The 19,035-nt window shown below is 41.9% G+C and overlaps 2 protein-coding genes across 9 annotated transcripts in view; one reads left to right on the top strand and one right to left on the bottom strand.

Annotated features, from left to right (window-relative positions):
* The window catches only part of SMOC1 (SPARC related modular calcium binding 1), a 174,639-nt gene that overhangs the window by 119,724 nt on the left and 35,880 nt on the right, over window positions 1-19,035 (bottom strand). The window lies entirely within an intron of this gene.
* Window positions 4,875-5,604, top strand: LOC102946901 (60S ribosomal protein L32-like). The gene has a single exon (XM_037900307.2). The coding sequence runs from the start codon at window positions 5,173-5,175 to the stop codon at window positions 5,587-5,589; it is 417 nt and encodes a 138-aa protein (XP_037756235.1). The 5' UTR covers window positions 4,875-5,172; the 3' UTR covers window positions 5,590-5,604.

Genomic DNA, 19,035 nt, shown 5'->3' with positions numbered 1-19,035 from the left:
GGGACCTCAAGAGGTCATCAAGTCCACTCCCCTGCACTGAGGCAGGACTGGGTATTCCTAGTTTAACCTGTCCTTAACGTCCAATTATGGGGATTCCACAACCTCCCTTGAAGCCTACTCTAGTGCTCCATTATCCTTATAGTTAGGGAGTTTTCCCCTGATTTTAACCCAAGTCTCCCTTGAGGCAGATTAAACCAAATTACTTCTTGTCCTACCTTCAGTGGACACTGAGAACAACTGATCACAGACCTCTTTAACAGCCCTTAAGATTTGACGATCATTTTATATCCCTTCCAAAACCATTTAAAAATATGCATATAACATAACTCTGGATGTTCTTGCTATGCACATAGATGTACAGTACCTCCTGAAACCTTGTGAAGTGCTCAGCCTCAGTGACATCCTATGGTGGAGGTAATAGTCACCTCCAAGTTCCACACACTAATTACAAGTTCTGTGAAAAAAGTATTTCCTTTTTATCAGTTCTGAAGTGGTCATTTTTAAATTTAATTGACTAGCCACTTGTTCTTGTGCTACAAGATAAAACAGAAGTCCCCCCTCTACCATGTGTTATTTTATGTACTTTTATCATGTCCCCACTTATTCTTCTTTCTGAAGGTAAACAATCCCAATATTTTCCATATGAGGAGGTTTTTTTTGTTTTGTTTTTTGCGGTCCCTAATTATTCTCATCGTCCTTCTTTGAAACCCCTCTAATTCTGCAATATCCTTTCAGATATGGCAACCAGTATTGCAGACCAGTAAGACTACACCATTGATTTGCAGAATGGCATTATATTTTCCATATTCTTCTCCATCACAAAATCGTATTTGCTTTTTGACCACAGCTGCACATTGAACAGAGGTCTTCATTAACCTGTCCACAATGATACCAAGGTCCCTTTCCTGAATGGATATGAACCAAGAAACCTTGATTGCCAGTCCCCTGCTATAACCACTAGATTACAGTTTCAGCAGGTTCTGTTTTTTCTAGTAGCCTCTTTTACTTTTCCATTTCCCTCTTGGCCCCTCTTATATGCCCCATTGTTTACAGATATTGTCAGGCTTCAATTTCTAGGTAAAATCAGAGCAACTACTTGCAACAAAATTTAAGTGCAGCTCCAGTAATGAGTCTTATAAGGACCAAGTAGGGATTGATCTCTAGTCCTCTCCCATATTATATACTTAACTTCACCCTTCCTTCTCAAAAGCTCTGTTGCCGACTCTCAAGCCTGGGAATCAAAGTCCCTTTCTCAAGCCTGCTGGCAAAGCACTTATGAGCTCAGCAGTCCAGAGCTGGCTGGCAAGTGGTCCCTGACTGACACTCTCCTTGCATATACAAAGGCACAGCTCTTCAAGTGCACTGATAGCTGGATGCCTTACAGGGAAATGTGAGTCATCACCATAATCACCTTGGAGTTACAGTTGTCTACAAAGCTGTCTGACTGTTATGCTTTGAGGTTCAAACTGTTTGGGGAGGTGGGGCAGAACCACCATTGCCCAACGTTCTAGTTTGGACTGGTTTTTACCACTCCAAAAAGAGACTTATTTTAAAATGAAACTTCAGAGAAGCATATCATTCAATCAGTTCAATAAGCTGTAAAGGGATTGAGAAGGCTAATATCACAAACCTATCAAATTCATTCTGTATGCTGCTGAATCTTTAGGTACGAGTGCATTATTAGAAATCTCATTTAAACAGCTGACAAAAGTGGGCTGGATTTAATTTGGATGGTGAAAGCCAAATTTTATTCTAAATGCTTATTTGCCTGGAATTTGATGAGTATCTAGTGGTAAGAGTATGAGTCCTTGAAGTTTGTCAATTCCGTTCCTGCATTACTCATCACAGTTGGGAATTTCTGATATTTTTAAATGTTGGTTCAGGTCTTTGCAACAACATAATAGGATTTGACAAATAGAAGTTGGGTCTGCGTATAATAGGTTAGTTAAAATTTCTCTAAATTGCTATTGATCTATTTGTACCCACTGGAGTGCTAAAAGTTTTTCCAATGACAATCCAGTCAGGTATGCTAAGGTCCAGAGACAAAGCTATAGATTGGAGAAGATGAGGCCCTCTACCAGTTTGTGATATCAGAGGCTGTTTTGCAGCTGCCCATATATACAAATTTTAAGAAGGAATTTTAAGAGATTGTAGGGTACATCTACAATTAGCAGAACAAAGGTGATAAATATTCATTCAAAAACAGAAGCCATTCCCATCGGGAGAAACAGGAGGTTTCTCAGACAATCCATTCTGATGGCTTGATCTTGTTGGATTAAGATTACATTATTGCAAATTCTTCACATTACAGATGGAGCTCTAGATACCAAAAGATCCAGGAGGCACCCTAAAGTGGAGTCAGTGTCTACCACCCCACAGTACTGCTTCTAAGTTACAGAAACTCAGTTTGCAGCCTGAAAGTTTACTGAAACAAACATTCAGTGAACTCTAATGAGCCAATTTACAAAATCAAAAGCCTTTTCAACATTTGTTTGGATTACAGTAGCACCTACATGTCATACAAGGTGGTTTCCTTACACCTAAAATGCCAATCCTGCCAAAAAGAGTTTGCAATCTAAGACGTTAGACAAGCTGGTGCTTGTTTTATTGAAAAGTAGATTATGTTGAAAAGTCTGCATTAAATTCCCAAAGGACATACAATTCTGTATAAAGCATGTCTGATCAGGGCTGGGAAGTAGTCTATTTAATAATCCAATAGGACTAGGTGGGTTGGAGATGTTTCTAAAGGGCTGTGGAATTTTTTACTTGTAGAATACAAGTTCCAATCTAGCCCAGATCATGGGTAGAGAACTAGAAGTGATTTCCTTCAGACAAATCTGTTAGCTTACAAGAAAAGATGGTTCTCAAATCTGTCTAGTTGGTGGTTCTCAGTCCAGTTTTGAGTTATAGTGTGAATACCTCTCAGCAGCCTTTGTCACAGACAGTGATGAAAAAGACCATCTGTTGGTATTTACAAAAAGAAAATGAGTACTTGTGGCACCTTAGACTAACAAATTTATTTGAGCATAAGCTTTCGTGAGCTACGGATCACTTCATCAGATGCATGAATCATAGAATCATAGAATCATAGAATATCAGGGTTGGAAGGGACCCCAGAAGGTCATCTAGTCCAACCCCCTGCTCAAAGCAGGACCAAGTCCCAGTTAAATCATCCCAGCCAGGGCTTTGTCAAGCCTGACCTTAAAAACCTCTAAGGAAGGAGATTCTACCACCTGAAGTGAAGTGATTCTACCACATGAAGTGAGCTATAGCTCACAAAAGCTTATGCTCAAATAAATTTGTTAGTCTAAGGTGCCACAAGTACTCCTTTTCTTTTGCGGATACAGACTAACACAGCTGCTATTCTGAAACCTGTTGGTATATAGTGAACACATCACTTTAGTCTGTACACGCTAGATCTGTAAGTCCACCTCACCATACATGCAGTGCAGGACTGTTCCTTATGGTATACTTTGTAATGCTTTGCCCCATTTCAAATTTAAACATCATTATTATCTTCCTTGTTGGTGGTCTCTACAGAAAAGCCAAGGAGGGAACGTGCCATGGATGCTGAGCTACATTTCAGGCCATTTAAGTTTGTGTGAGGCACTGTACAAAAGCACACAAGAGGCATCCCTCCCCCCTCAAATGCTTACAATTTGTAAATCAGAATCTCACAATATGCGAAGGGAACCTTGGGGGAGCATTTCTGTACCAGAACCTAAATCTCTCCCTTCTGCAAATGCATTTACACAGGTGCTCACTCAATCACTTCCCAAACTAGTTTCAGCTTCTTCAGACTTGAAAGAGATAAAAGGTCAGAATAAAGCTACATTTGCCAGCAAAGCATATCTGCTTTTTTTCCCCACACCTCAACACCACTGCTGACAAACACCACACACTGATTAAAGGGCTTTTAATGACTGTGAAGGAAAGCAGACTCCCTGCAGCTGCACAGCAGCTGGAACCACTTGTGTTATTTAGCCGAGAAAGGTCTGACCCCACAAGTGAAAATGAGTTTGGTGGTCACTCGTTCTAGTCCCCATCATAAGCACACTGAATAAATTTAGCCTGGCTCTTTCTGAAATGGTAGGCTCTACTGAAGCAGCTGCCCTGAAACAGGAATAGCAAGTTTGGACTGAGGAGCACTAATCTTGTGGAAGTAACTGACTGTGGAAGTACTCACAAGGAATGGAAGAGGCAGGGTGTGGCAGTTCTGGATTAAGGTGTATTGGCAGAACTGCATTTCAGGAAAGAGGTGCAGAAGATCCAGAATGTGAGAAGTTGGCAGAACTCTGTGGGGACAAAGACTGAAAAAGATGGAGATGCGAGACATGATGCAGCCAGAAGTGAGGTGCCTTGGTAGAATTGCATAACTGTCGCCCCCACTAACAGCAAGGACTGCTGCATAATAAGACTAAAAAAAGAGCTTGAGGAAAGAAGCCTGCACACAGCATGTCTCAAGCCAGTGTTACATGCCTGTGACTGTCATGGGCATTAAACTTCAAAGTTGATGTGGGGGGGGGGGTGTAGTTTAATTTTATGTAAAAGAAAGGTGCACATTCCTCAGTCACTGCTCATAGAGGAGAGGTGTTTTTGTTTTTTTTTTAATTCAAAAAGGGGATTTGCCCCATCCATACACATGGGCTTCTTTTATGGACTGTAGAAACCTTGTGTTCTGGGCTTAAAAAAGAACCTAGTTTTGTGCTACCACTAAACATGGACAGTCATGAATACATATTACTTTAATGTACTTTAAGTGTTATATCCATGATATACCAAACACAGATATACAAGCAAGGGAAGACTACACAAAATGGAAAGTTTCTGAAGAGATGTATTAGAATGATGCAATCAGCATTGCTGACCCAAGGTGGTCAAAACTCATGCAAATTTTTTTAAATCTCGTTTTAGCTGGTAAGTTTTAGGCTCCTTTTATTTGCCTTCTGGCTTTTAATAGAGCTGAGCAAAACCTTTTCAGTGAATAAGTTGTTTGCCTGAGATGGAAAAGGATTTTTTTTTTTTAATTTATTTTACACACAATTTTTGGATGTGGTTCAACCCAAATTGAGTTTTCCCTCTTTCCCCCGCCCCCCAAACCCAATTTTTCAAGACTTCCAGCAAACCTCTTGGCGCTGCTTCTCAAGGTGGCCACCATTAGCAACTAACCCCATGCCTGCCCTCAGACCCCTGGTGAAACCTAAGATCATCAAGAAGAGAACCAAGAAGTTCATCCGCCATCAACCAGATCACTATGTCAAGATCAAGCGCAACTGGCATAAGACAAGAGGTATCAATAACAGAGCTTGCAGGAGGTTCAAAGGCCAAATCTTGATGCCCAACGTTGGTTATGGTAGCAATAGAAAGACGAAATACATGCTGCCCACCAGATTCAAAAAGTTTCTAATCGACAACGTCAAAGAACTTGAGGTGCTGCCGATGAGTAACAAGTCTTATTGTGCAGAGATTGCTCACAATGTTTCCTCCAAGAGCCGCAAGGTAATTGTAGAGCGAGCAGCTCAGCTTGCTATCAAGATCACCAATCCAAAATGCCAAACAAACAAAGTTAGTTATTTGTGTAGTTTTTAAGTGTAGGGTTCACGTTTTCAAGCTTTCATCTGTAACCATGAGGGCAAGAAACATTTTTTTAAATGAAAAATTCTTGTGTAATTTCATCACTTCAGGAAGTAGGACTTTAAGAAAACACACCCCAAATATCATGGGACACAATCAAGTCACATGAGCTGGTCACAATAGGTCTGCTTCCACAAGGATGGTCAGTGGGAGCCCTATTGCTTGGCCATATAATATTGCAGTGTCCCATTTTTAAGAAAAATAGGGCACTCACCTAGTATGTGGGAGACAAGTCCCTGCTCCAATGACTATCTTATACAAAAGTAGAAGAGGAGATATTGAGAAAGTCTCACACAAGAATATCCCATAGCCTGGTGGATAGGACACTCTCCTGTAATGTGGGAGACAAGTTCAAAATCGCTTTGCTTCAGGCAGAGATGAACTCAGGTTTCCACATGTTCGGTGAGTGCCTCCACCACTGGGTTAAAGGTGGCTACCTCCACCCCATTTGAACATTTTGTGAATCTAGTCCTCCAAAATGAGAGATTTCATTTCTGACAAAATCGATTTTGGACAAGTCTGATCAGGACAAAGTTTCTTTGACTCTACTCAAAAACTTGATTTTTTTAATTCACTAAAAGTTTCAGTTCTGGTTCAACCTTTGATTTCTTTTTCCTTGGCATTGTCACAAGCCAAAAAGTTACTGACCTGAGCAGTATTTGAACTGGTGACCTAGAAATAAGTCATAACCCAATACAAGTACCAGAGTCAAAGATGTTACGGGGACTGGGTCTTCCTGAAGGATCTGTATTTACCACAGTCATGCTCAGGACTATCTTCATGAAGAGAAAGAATTCAAGAGAAATTCTTAGAATCTGATCTTTACTTCCACAAGCTCTGCTATTGATTTAGAGGAGACAAGGACCAGACTCTTACACAGATTAGGAATTATTGTAATATCTAAATTCCAAAGCAGATTTTTGATTTACAGTCTATGTGCACAATTCCTTCATCACAATCCATATGGAAGATGGAAGATGTCAAGGTACTGGATAAGACATCCAATTTAAACTTAACTGCACAATTGCTAGTTTAATAGGATAGAATACTATTTTTAAAACACTTCAATATCTGGCAATTACACCACCTGTATTTTTATAAGTCATTTCAGTTTTATACAGCTAATCAAATGGTTTGGCTAAACAGCCCTTAAAATCATAAGACCAGAATAGGAGATATACTATTGAACTGCAACTATGAACATCATAATATTAAATGTTGAAATAGATAGCTCTGCTTAGCTTGTACTGTACATCAGTTAATACATAACACACTTCCAGGTCCTCTGCCCTAGGAATCAGCAACTTCAAGGCAAAAACTGGCAACACAACTATACTGTTGAATAGCTATGGTGGTGAGGGAGTAGCTGGGGAGAAGATAATTGAATACTAACTCATACAGTAGGGAAAACATGTATTAAAAATGCTCCTGAAAGGAAGATTTTGACTGCACTAAACTTTAGCCAAGGTCGTATGGGTAGTCTGGGAAGTAGTCATGCACCCCACCCCTTCTCCCCCACCCCCAAGGATTTAACTTCACTCATTTAAAATGAGCAGTATTTTAGCATTACTTGAATGAAAGTGCAACAGATATTCAGGCCATCAGATGTTTGCACTGACCCCCAAATACAAGAAATGCAAGTCTAACCCACAAACAAAGAAAGGTTAAACACACTAAGGGACCAACATACCTTTTACGGTGTGGGGTTCCCCCCCAGTATTAATTTTCCCATAATAAATACTGGAGGAAAACAAGAAATCCAGATGCTCACCTACAGTCAAGGCATGAAATTCTGGTCCCACTGAATTCCATGGAAAAAACTCCTATGGACTTCAATAAGATGCGAACGGCATCCTGAAAGTTTTATTGTTTTTAATAAAATAATTCAAATCTGTTTGGTTTAGAGAGACCTCTGCTTGTTCAGAAAAATTCAAGAATTAAGCCATACACACAATGTCATATGACCTATGTTATGCAAGTCAGTCTTCCCAATTTAGTTGTATCCCATATTATAGTAAATTATATTGGTACCTGGGTTGTCCCCCGAGCCAACAAAACAATCACATTAGATGCTTGTTGCCATTAGATGGTTAAAAGACAGCTATTGTACTATAATGGGATGTATCTTCCTTAAACAGAAGGGTTTCAGAGATTTAAAGCCAATAGGATGGGATAAGCAATAGAAGGTACCTCCAGCTGAAGAGATCTTGAACAGTGTCACAAGTGTGTGCACAGATTCTCATGTTTATGAGAACGTTTAAATCAGAGGTTGTTCCTCATATTCTTTGCAATCTGCAAGGCATCCTAATATTAGTGTTAGAAGTTAGTTTTCTTGAACTCTGGTATAAAGTCAAAATATTGCCCTTTTCCACACCTCTCCATTGTATATCAATTAAAAGGCACCTCTGACCATTGCTAAGTTCTATCTATATTCCATATACAACATATTTAGCCCTAAAAACAGCCAAAGTAGCACAGTGTCTTAGAGCTATTTTTCTAGAGCCAGCTCTAAATTGGCAGTCCTAGTCAAACACAGATAAGCTCACAAATAGAGAGAAGCTTAAGTACAGTATGTTCATCTTGCCTAAAGTGCCTTTAATGCCAAAAAATAACTAATTTTAATTTCCTGAAGTGTTAGAAGATGCAAGTGAACATAACTGAATTTAACTATATAATCCAGATGTCTTTCCTCCTTTCTTCCCTCCCCCCGCCCCCATATATTCTGTAGGCCCCATGAAAATTTTGTTATGGTTATTGCCATTGCTGGAGAAAGAAAAGCCATAAAAACCACCATCATCCTTTTCCATAAGGAGCGTCATTTTGCCAACATTCTACTAATGCTTTTAATTGTGCTCTCCCAGAATAGTCTATTGAGAAATGCAAGACCTTTTTTGCCTTCATTCTGTCAGTCATTTAGGAGTATAGAAATAGCTTAATTTCCAAATTAAATAGAGGCTGTAATCTCGGAAACGTGAATGCGATATATACACCACACAGCACCATTTGGGAAAAAACTTACCCAAATTTGGGTAAGGCATTCCTTTAAGAGTCCACTCATTCCATATCCAAGAGGGCTATGTTTTCACCAGTTAATCTGATCTGTAATTTTTAAAAAAATTATGTTCTATTATTTAAGTGATATGCTAGCAATTAGTTATTCTCTTTAAATTTCTATAGGTTCCTGTGGTTTGGTTAACTCCATAGCCTTAAGTTATTTGACACCACATTCTCCCACATGCTTTATGAGGTCACCCTTTTCCCCAAGGGCCGTAAAGTTGTGCACCTAGGGAAGGCACAAATGTGCCAACTGTGGAGTGCCTGTAACTCCAGAGGAAAGCCCTGCTACAATATAGCTTAGGTGTTCCACAGAGGAAGCACCTACCCCTAGTGGGCCTTCTTTGCAGTACTCCAAGCAGGTCAGAGCTATGAAGGCTTAGAAGCCCTAAAGTGACATTAAAATTATTGCATTCATGTAGTAAAGCTTTCAGTGCCATATTATATATAAAATAAAATGTTGGCTGCATTAACTCTGGCCTTGTCTAGATTAGAAGATTTAGACATGCAATGTTGTACCTTCTCGCATGACTTGTGTCTCAACACAAGAGTTGCAACTGGATCATGCCACAAGTCATGCCAAGCACTCTGGGGCATGCCTAGAATTAACCATGACTGACAGACTGAATCACATCAACTCAAACACATCACTGCCCATGGAGTTCAATGTTGTAATACAGAAAAACAATCCATGGAAAGCTGTTCTTAAAGAGACAACTCTCCATTCTGCAAAGAGGAGCGCCATGCCAAAGGAGGCGATCAAGAGCCCTATGAGGCAAAGCTGGTTGCCATGGAAGACTTTCCTAGTGAAGACTGTGGATGTTTTGAGAGTTAGACCTGTCCTCTTACAATCCCCTGTGCATCAGCAAAGTATGCCAGAAGGCCAAGCAGAATCATCCTGGAAGCACTGTCGTTTGGGGCAGTGCTGAATGCATGCCCACAAAGCACTACCAGTAATATAATGGAGGACAGCACTAGGGTGAATGCAAACTGTAACAGCAAGCCCACTAAGCATGTGTGTGTGAACACTTTGTTTGGATGCACTGACTCATGCCAGCAACAGCTGAGAACTAAATAAAGGTAGGTACAACTGAGCTATCAAGGGTCTCCTCCACAGGTCTTACTGAACATTTCCAGGTGTTCAGTCTCACAGCTCTGGCAGAAGCCATAATGCCACAACAGGGCCCCAGTGGAGCAAATGGAGGGGCAACTGTTGCCATGTCACTCCACATATCTAAGGAATATTTTTCCTAGAGCTCCTAGACTCATGGACATTAGAGCCAGAAGGGACCATTGTGATCTAGTCTTACCTCCTGCACATTGCAGGCCACAGAAACTCACCCACACCTGAAATAGACCCTAACCTCTGGCTCAGTTACTGAAGTTCTCAACTCATGGTTTAAAGACTTCAAGTTACAGAGAATCCACCATTTATGCTAGTTTTAACCTGCAAGTTACCTGTGCCCCACGCTGCTGAGGAAGGTGAAAAAAACCCCAGTGTCTCTGCCAGTCTGACCTGGGGGAAAAATTCCTTCCCAACCCCAGATCGGAAGATCCCACCCCCTCCAAACTCCACAGCCTTCCAAGTTCCATTCTCCTTAAGAAGGCTATTCTCTGTAAATGCCATTAGGTTAATAAGCAACCGGCAAAGAAGTATTCCAATGGAAACTGGAACACAGCCTTGATAAGTCACTACTGCCAACATAAGAAATAAGGCTACAACAAGATTTAAATCCCAGGAAGGTTGATGCTGCCCATCTGCATTCAGTTTATAGATCTCTAAAGACTGACTGTCTCCTCTGAGAGACCAATGCACAACAAAAAGCCCAGTCTGCTCTTTGTGAGCATTAAAGAGTCTGTTGCACTTTTCATATATTTACCTCTGTCATCCTTAACTCAAGTTTCTCCTTAGGTTCCCCTCACCTGCCAGTCATCTTCCAGCCCAGAGTTCACTGCGTTTCAATGGTTCTTTATGGATATAAATATCTGAAGTTATTTAAGATTTTTACAGGGTGAAAGCAATTTTACACCACCCACACATACCTCTCGATCTGTCCTCCCTCCCTCAACCAAAACTTGGAAGAACAAATGGAATTTTAAGGCTTGTGTTTCTTTTGTTTTGTTAAAGAGGAACTCAGTGTTCTATAGGGAATATAGGAATCTCCATATCAAATTAGACCAGCAACCATCCAGTCTAGTATCCTGGCTCTCACTAAGCACCCAGATCTAGCCACTAACAAAAATGCAAGAAATTCTATAGTGAGTAGTTCTGAAACAACCTGCCCACAGGAAAAGCTCTTGGCTTCAACATACTGTGCCAGTGAGATGCACAACCCAATCATGTATTGTGTGGACAGGTATTTCCTTTTATGTGTTTTAAAATTGGACCTGCATGACAGGTAGATCTTTCAAGACTACAGTCTTTGTTTTAAGAAGTGTAGTAAGGGTGTAAATTGTCAGAATGGCATCCTAAAAATGTTAAGATAAGGTGCACAGTTTTTAAAAAGTCTTACAGTTAACTATATGGGTAAAACACTTATTTTTATATGCACACAGTACATGCCCATGAACACAGGAGGTACACATTGATATCTTCCAACATATCATATGGAGCCAGGTTCTGGATGTTCTGTTAAGTCCAAAATCCACCTGACGCAATTATCTCCTTTAGCAGGGTTGGTTACATTGACCCAGAGATGCTTGTATTATTTTAACTAGATGTATAAGGCATGGTTTAAATAAGGAACAAAAATAATCCTGTTAGCCAAAGAAATAAAGGCAGCCCGGAATTTAGAGCAAGAAGAAGAAAAATCAGGACACATGAAAGAACAAACTCATTTCCACTCAAAGCAGGATTGTTTTTCAAGTCCCCAAGGGACGCCTTGCTTTAATAATCCTACTATATTTGGCTGTTGTGTTAGGTTGATTTTATCTTCTTTCCCTCATACCTATTTAAGTCAAATGCTCCTATCACTTCCAGGGTGTAACCAAGCACAGTTTTTGCCCTTTTTGTGTGAATTTAATGTTGATGAAAATTTGGTGCGTGCAGAGCACCCACTGGCAGCTCCACGCCCCACCCCAGCTCACCTCCGCTCCGCCTCCCCCCCTGAACTCACCGCCCTGCTCTGCTTCTCCACCCCCCCAGGCTTCCCGTGAATCAGCTGTTCCCACGGGAAGCTGGGGCAGGCTGAGAAGCAGGCCATGGCTTCCTGCTCAGGCCCAGGGAGGCGGAGGTGAGCCGCTCACGCCGCAGCAGGTAACCGAGGGTAGGGGGCACGCAGGGGAACCACTCCCTGCCCCAGCTCACGTCCGTCACCCTTGGCCTGAGCGGGAAGATGCCGCCTGCTTCTCAGCCCTCCCAGGCTTCCTGCCGAACAGCCGATTCGCGGGAAGCTGGGGGAGGGGGTGGAGAAGCAGAGCGGGGTGGGGCATTATGGGGAGGAGGTGGAACGGAGGTGAGGTGAGCTGGGGCCAGGCGCAGGGTGGGGAGCTGCTGGTGAGTGCTCTGCACCCACCAAATTTTCCCCATGGGGGCTCCAGCCCCTGAGCACCCATGGAGTTGGTGCCTAAGGCGCCACTTTTGAGGTGATCAGTGGGGGAAGCGGCTGCTCCCACCCAGCTATGCTCCCCTGCCCCTAGGAGCCAGAGTGACCTGCTGGATGCTTCCTGGGAGCTGCCCCATGTAAGCATCTCCGGGACTCCCCACCTCAACCCCCGACAGGTGCCTCTGGCTCTTAGGGGTGGGGTGGGCACCCACTATGGTGGCCCATGAGACCCTCCTGCTTAGTTCTGGGGGCAGGCAGGGGACAGGAGATGGGGGTGGATGGGGCAGGTGTCCCAGGGGTGGGCAATGACCCCCTCGTGGGGTGAGGAGGGAACCCATTGTTAAGATTTTGGCAGCTCATCACTGGTCCCACCCTGCCACTCACGGCAGCCTGGAAGCTATGGGTTTCCCCCGGCCTTGCAGCTCCCAGCCACCTGCAGGCAGAGGTCACGGTGGTCTTTGGAAGTCATGGATTCCGTGACTTTGTGACCTCTGATAAAAATCAGATATCAGTACAAGCTGCTTCAGGAGAAGCAGCAGGAAACCCCATAATAAGCAGTTCTAGAATAACTTGACTAGGAGGAAGTTCCTTCCTAACCCATCTCAGATTTGCTTGCATCCTGAAACATGGGGGTTCAGATCCCATCAACAGTTTAAGTCTACATAATGTAACTGTTCTCATCTGCCATAAGCATCCAGGACTTTCTGAATGTGATTACAAACATTGCTTAGCTGCGAATACGTAATTTAGAAACACAATAAATTTTAGTTAACTTTGTCATAAACAAATTAAAGGGATCCTGGCTGGGAAATGGCAGGAAATAAAGTTCGCAGTTACTGGGCACTAACTCCACAAATCGGAGGGTGAGGTTTTTGGTAGGGGAGGAAAAACAGAAAGCAAGCTAAGGTTGCACTTACTTCCAAAGTAGCATAAAGTCTGTAATCTCAATACGTGACTCCTAGTGGATTACACTAGTGTGTGACCTTGTTCTGACCTATTCAAACCCAACCCTTTTATGGTTAGGAAGCAAAACCTTGAATTTAGTCAACCAATTTACTAAAAATTAGAGGGTGGAGGGAAGGAATGGGGATAATTATCTTTAATAGATTTCAGTATCTACTAATGTTAATTTAAATGAAAGCAGTTTGTTGCAGTGAGTGAAAATACTGTTGTACTGTCATTTTCTTTTTTCTGAGCTCTTTTCACAAAAAGATTCAGGGTCTTAAGCAAATAGCGTGGCAGAACAAGCCAAAGGAATCCTGACAGAGAGATTGAAGGTAAATTCTATTAACATGAAAAGTTTTGTTTCACCAATGAAGTGACAAGGTATTTCCAGAAGTTAAGTGAAAGGAATGCTTATCGGATATTTCTGAAGGAAAATCTTGCATGTAAACATGCTACATGGAATGCCAGCAAGCCATTAACATGGCCACTGCAGTAAGCCCATCAGAAGAGGAAAACACATAGCTATTAAAGAATTGTGGGGAAGGGGTGGAAATGTTCCCCCCAAAAGAAGTCTCGATAGGTAGTATGGATCATTAGAGGAAACTCCTCTCAGTTCTTAGTACTTATTCCCCCAATACAAGGCAAAATTCATTTTTGCCACACCTGCTTAGTGCCTATACCCCTGCAAAGACTGAACAGGGTTTTAAAAGGACTTAAATGTGAACATGAACAATTCATCTGTATACTTGCGTATTTCTTTCCAAGTCCAAAAGTTATGGACTGGCTTTTGGCTTAAGTGGACAGATTTTTCACGATAATTTCGTACTGCAGAACTGTTTTAGTGCTTGTTTATTTTAATCACAAGGGAGGCTGCAAAGTTACAATGAACTGTTTTCACACTCCTGGCTAGGAACTGCAGGCAACTGATGCAGACTACCTGCTTCTAGAGACAGGCACTGCAGTTTACATTTTTCATTCTTAGGGGGAAGTCAAATTTGCAGACATTTATTTCCAGCTGTATATGACATTTCACCTCCAATGCACATAACAAAGCCTCCAACTTTATCAAATCACCAGTACTCAGCTGCTTGTAGACTCTCGCTGGAATACTGAACTGTTCGGGGCTGATACTGAAAACATCACATCAGTAACAGAATTAAACATAAGGGTGACGTGCACCTCTTTTCACATTGCCGACTACCTCTGGTCCAAATTCTGTCTTCCAACACGTATACAAAAGTCTCCAGATCAACTTTCCTCCAGTTGCGCTCACAGGTTTCAGAAGCATTTTGCAAACATCAAGGTACAATGCACATGCATGTCCCTTCTGGCTATTAATCTAGCGTGCACATACGAGATCTATTTTTTTGTAATCTCTTCCTGAATCAGGGCACAGTATCAGGGTCTCTTAAAATGAGACAGAGACCTTTGCAGCGTAAATCCTTGCCAATTCTTTGTCAAGATTATTGGGTGGGGGGCTCTCTCCCCCTCCAATGGCAAAACAGCTGTGGCTTTATCTAGATTCCTCAGATTTTCTGGATCTCTTTCAGTCTGGTTCAAGACCTGGCTGCGGTACAGAAACATCCCATCTCTCACTAGTCCGCACCCTTCTTCTGGCAGACACAGATCAAACATCCATTTTTAAAAGGGCTATCAGCTCTTGAGTTTAATGTTTTTATGAGACATTTGCAGACTGAAATAGGAGTTATATGTGAGCAGATGTTTTCTCAGAGAGAGAGAGAGAGACACCCCGACCCCCCAGGAGGGCTATGTTGAATTGTTCTGTTCAGGGTACAGCATGTTCCTATTGTGTGTGTTTGGTGTGCATATGAGGCTGCTGGGCCAGAGTGAGGTTATTTGGTGAATATGGAGGAGAGGTCACATGACATTTCCTTTCTAGCCAATGGGCTGTGTATTCTCTGCATTGGCAGGTCCTGAGGAGGGCATGGATGAAGCTCCATCCAGAAAGTAGGCTGGTGGGAAATATGCAGAAGAAATGACAAGGTTTATCATCTCAGTTGCATGCATGGTGGTGCAGAAAGAGGTAGACGGATTGCTTAGTGATCTGGGGCAGGTGTCCTGTCAGATGAAGTAGCAGCAGTGACAAAACTTCTTTTCTGTCTACAACTGAGTAGAAGACTGCAGCCTCTCCTTTCAAGATACAGTCTTCTCTAGTCATTGAGGTCTGTGGATTCCTACAATTTCCTGAAATGGTGCTACAGCAGATGACTATTTGGAAACATGGCAGCCCATTTGCTTAGTGGTGCTTCTACAGTCTTTTCTGGCTTCCATTTAGTTCCCTGTGGTTAAAAAAAAACCACCACACTATATTGATGGTGACTTACAGTATAATACACCATGTGGTTTGGAGTTCCCACTGTCTTAGGTGATTGTGCTGACACTCTCCAGATTTAAAGAGGGAAGGGACCCTTTGCTCTAGAACTCACTCTGTCAATCCAGCACAGCTCCTATTTGGCAGCCCTCAAGGGATTTGCCTGAAGGGGTACTGAGAAAAGGGGTCTGACTTCTTTCCTTTGGGGGAGGGTGTGCAGTTTAAGTATTGTCAATACTAAATGAAATTGCTTTCATACTGTATAGATACTAAAAAATGTGCAAATAATGCATTTAAAACTCAAGTAAATAAAAATAGACATTGACCAGATTAAAAAAAATAATGTCTGCACATAGAGGCCTTGTCTACACTAAGTCTTATTACCACCATTGATTTGGCCCCACCCATGGTGGTACTGTGTAGACAAGGTATTAGCAGACTGAGAAGGATTAGACTACACAGGGCTAGGCAGGACAGTGTTTCGAATGCCTGGTGTAATACAATGGGCTGCTTGGAGCCCTGTCTAGACTAGCGCTCACATCGTTACTATCATCTACGGAGCTCGGCCACTGCTAGAAAGTGGCAAATTTTATAACAAGAACCCTAGTGCAGACGCAGTCCAACTTTAACAAGACTATAGCAGCACTCATTATGCCCTCAACCACAAACTCTGTCTGGGGCTGATCAAACACTGCCTAGAAGTCAGTGTGATCAGGAGTCACTTGTGTAAACTAGCCATCGTGTCTCAAGATGTTAAAAGATCCATAGAAGATGGGAAATGAAAGGATTGCCTTGTGGCTAAAATATGGGTTTATGTGACAGAAGGGCTAAGAGCTGCGTCACAGCTCTGATGCAGACATGCTGTATGACCTTGCAGAAGTAACTTCGTTCTATGCCTGAGATTTTCTATTTGTAAGCTAGGAATAAAAACACTTATCTAAGGGCACTGTGACGTAGAGCCCTACATGGGACTAGTGCAGTGTAGAGCCCTGCAGTGGGACAGGGATCCTGTGGTCCCACAGTACCCACTGCCATAACAGCAGGAATGGGATAAAATAACAGTCACACAGGGCTCTACTTGAAGCTTAAAGAACTGCACAGTGAGTGGAGAGATCCCCATCTGCAAAACACTACAGAAGTGCAAACGATCATAAAGTTTGTATATGGCAGTATGTACTTGCAGTCATGATTTTCTATATGTTTTAAAATTCCATTCTTATACTACCAAATACAGAACACCATAAGTGCCAGAAAGTCAGATGAATTTTCTCTTAGAACATTAACCTTCTTCTACTATTTTTAGAATGGGGGAAAATTCCAGAGAACAAAGCACATTGACAGCCCTATGTGGGAGTTCAGTAATCTCCATCTCTGATGAGATTCCAAGGGCTGAAAAAGCCTGCCCCATGTTCCACATACACCCATATTACACACTGAAAGCTCATTATTGGTCCATAACAGTATGCAGAGGATGACATTAGCGAGGGTTAAAGTAATCACTATTCAGTTTTGAGTAACTGTTTTTGCTTGATGCTTCCTGGTATGCAACACTTGGCAAACTAAAACGGTATTGAGTAGACAGGTGCACAGAAATGCACATGAAAGTACATAGGGCATGGGAAGTGTAACCATACTGTGTTTTCAGACTAGAAAACTGCAGGAATTGATTTTTTATTTTGGTTTGCTAGCAGTTCAAAAAAAAAAAAAAAAAAAGAATTTTGTTTGGTTCAAACCAAAAACAGATTCCAGAATTTTTGGCAAATCAGAAGCATTGGAAAAAGTTTTAGGTCAAAACAAAAAACAAAAAACCCACAAGGGAACAGAGTGAAGGAAATGAAGGGCTAGTTTCCTGGAGAAGGTGACAACACTGCCACCCTTCTTATACCCAATAGCCCAGTGGTTAGGACATTCACCTGCAATGTGAGCCCAGATGTCCCCCTCCCAGCTGAGTACCCTAACCACCAGATTATACAGTCACTTTCTCTTGCCTGATGACTATTCAAGCGTTTTATATGTAGTGGAACAGCTTTAACAAAAAAAGAGATTGAGGTAGAGCCATCCCAGAATAGCCAACCGCCTAGTGGTTAGGACACTCACTGGGGGCAAGAAACGGGACATTGGGTTCAAGTTCTTGCTGCAGAGTGGGTCTCCCACATCCTGAGTGAATGCCCTAACCACTGGCTAAAGGTTATAAGGGGGCACTGGTACCACCACCACCTTTGTGAATGGTGCCCAAATCCCCTTGTGAATTTAGCTTTAAAAAAAAACATCAAAAGGGTTAAACATTTCTGAGTTCTCTTTGTATGTTTTGGCCAAAACAATTTGACAAAAATCTGACAAATGTTTGGCCAACTAGTGTAATCTGAATCTGCATTTTAAGCAAATCAGTTTAGCCAGAAAGGTTTCACCCAGCTCTAATTATGACCTCTTTGTGATAAACCAATTTAAGAGAGGGACGAGTCAGATTAGCACCTCCTTTTAAATTAAGAAAGCACTTTAAAATTGAATGACTATAGGCTCCAACCCCTGACTGCTCTCCTCCCAAGATCTTACAAGTTAAGTATGCCCAATATGGCTTTCACTAATAAATGGAAGTCCTCCAATGAAGAATCAAGTGCTGCTGTCCTCAGGACAACAGCAGCAGAAGCCCTGACAGTTTGTGGCCATTAAAAAATGCTGTGACATTTTACACGAGAGTTGGGGGTTGTTGGCATTGGTATCTTTGCCAGATTGCTGGGATTTACATACCTAGATTTACATTCCAACTGAACCTGGCAGGAGAAATTTAGGTTACAGTGTTTTCACACTTCCATGTCCTACACTTCTGCAAAGTATTGCTCTTCACTGTTCAACAGCTATCATGTCCCACCCCAAAGGAGTTGGTTTTCAGGTGAGAGTAAAGAGCTTCCTGTGCAGAGTGCATTTGGATAAAAGGCAGTGTATACAATTAAGCAATTACTCACCACTGAAGCAGATGGAGGACGTAAGTGTGAAGAAAGTGCATCAGTAGGAGGCAGTTTACCATTATTCAAGTAACTGTTGTCTTTAGCCTCCCCCTCATAATTCTCCTCTCCTGACATTTGCATACAAAATGGGCCAAGTTCATCCCTGGAGTAACTCCACTAGTTTCAGTGAATACATTTGCTCAAATGTCTCCTTAAGTAGTATACTGTACCTGACCACTTCCCAGCAAGCTCAGCAATACCTGCTTCAGTTGCACAGGATTTGAATGAATTAATGGATTTACATTAGTTTAAAATCTTTGAAAATATACAGAGGAACCTCAGCTCTAGACTTAAACATCACACACGAAAGTGTTGAAAGAGATCCTATTTTAGGTGGTTTAAGTTGGCCAACACATCTGGAAGGATAAAACTGAGTAGGGGGGTTAAAAAAGTCTAGAGATTAACCAGGAAGCAGCCTTTCAACATTACAAAGATTTTTTTTAAAAAAGACTGGATAAAGATCAGACAACTAAGACCAACCTTAAACAAAAACAAAAAACACAACACACCACCATTGTGT

Source organism: Chelonia mydas, chromosome 6 (genome assembly GCF_015237465.2).
Source record: "Chelonia mydas isolate rCheMyd1 chromosome 6, rCheMyd1.pri.v2, whole genome shotgun sequence".
NCBI lineage: Eukaryota > Metazoa > Chordata > Testudines > Cheloniidae > Chelonia > Chelonia mydas.
This window is presented reverse-complemented; position numbering and strand designations above follow the sequence as displayed.

Coding starts and splice junctions, on each gene's coding strand:
- LOC102946901 (XM_037900307.2), top strand. CDS start 5,173: ATGCCTGCCCTCAGACCCCTGGTGAAACCTAAGATCATCAAGAAGAGA.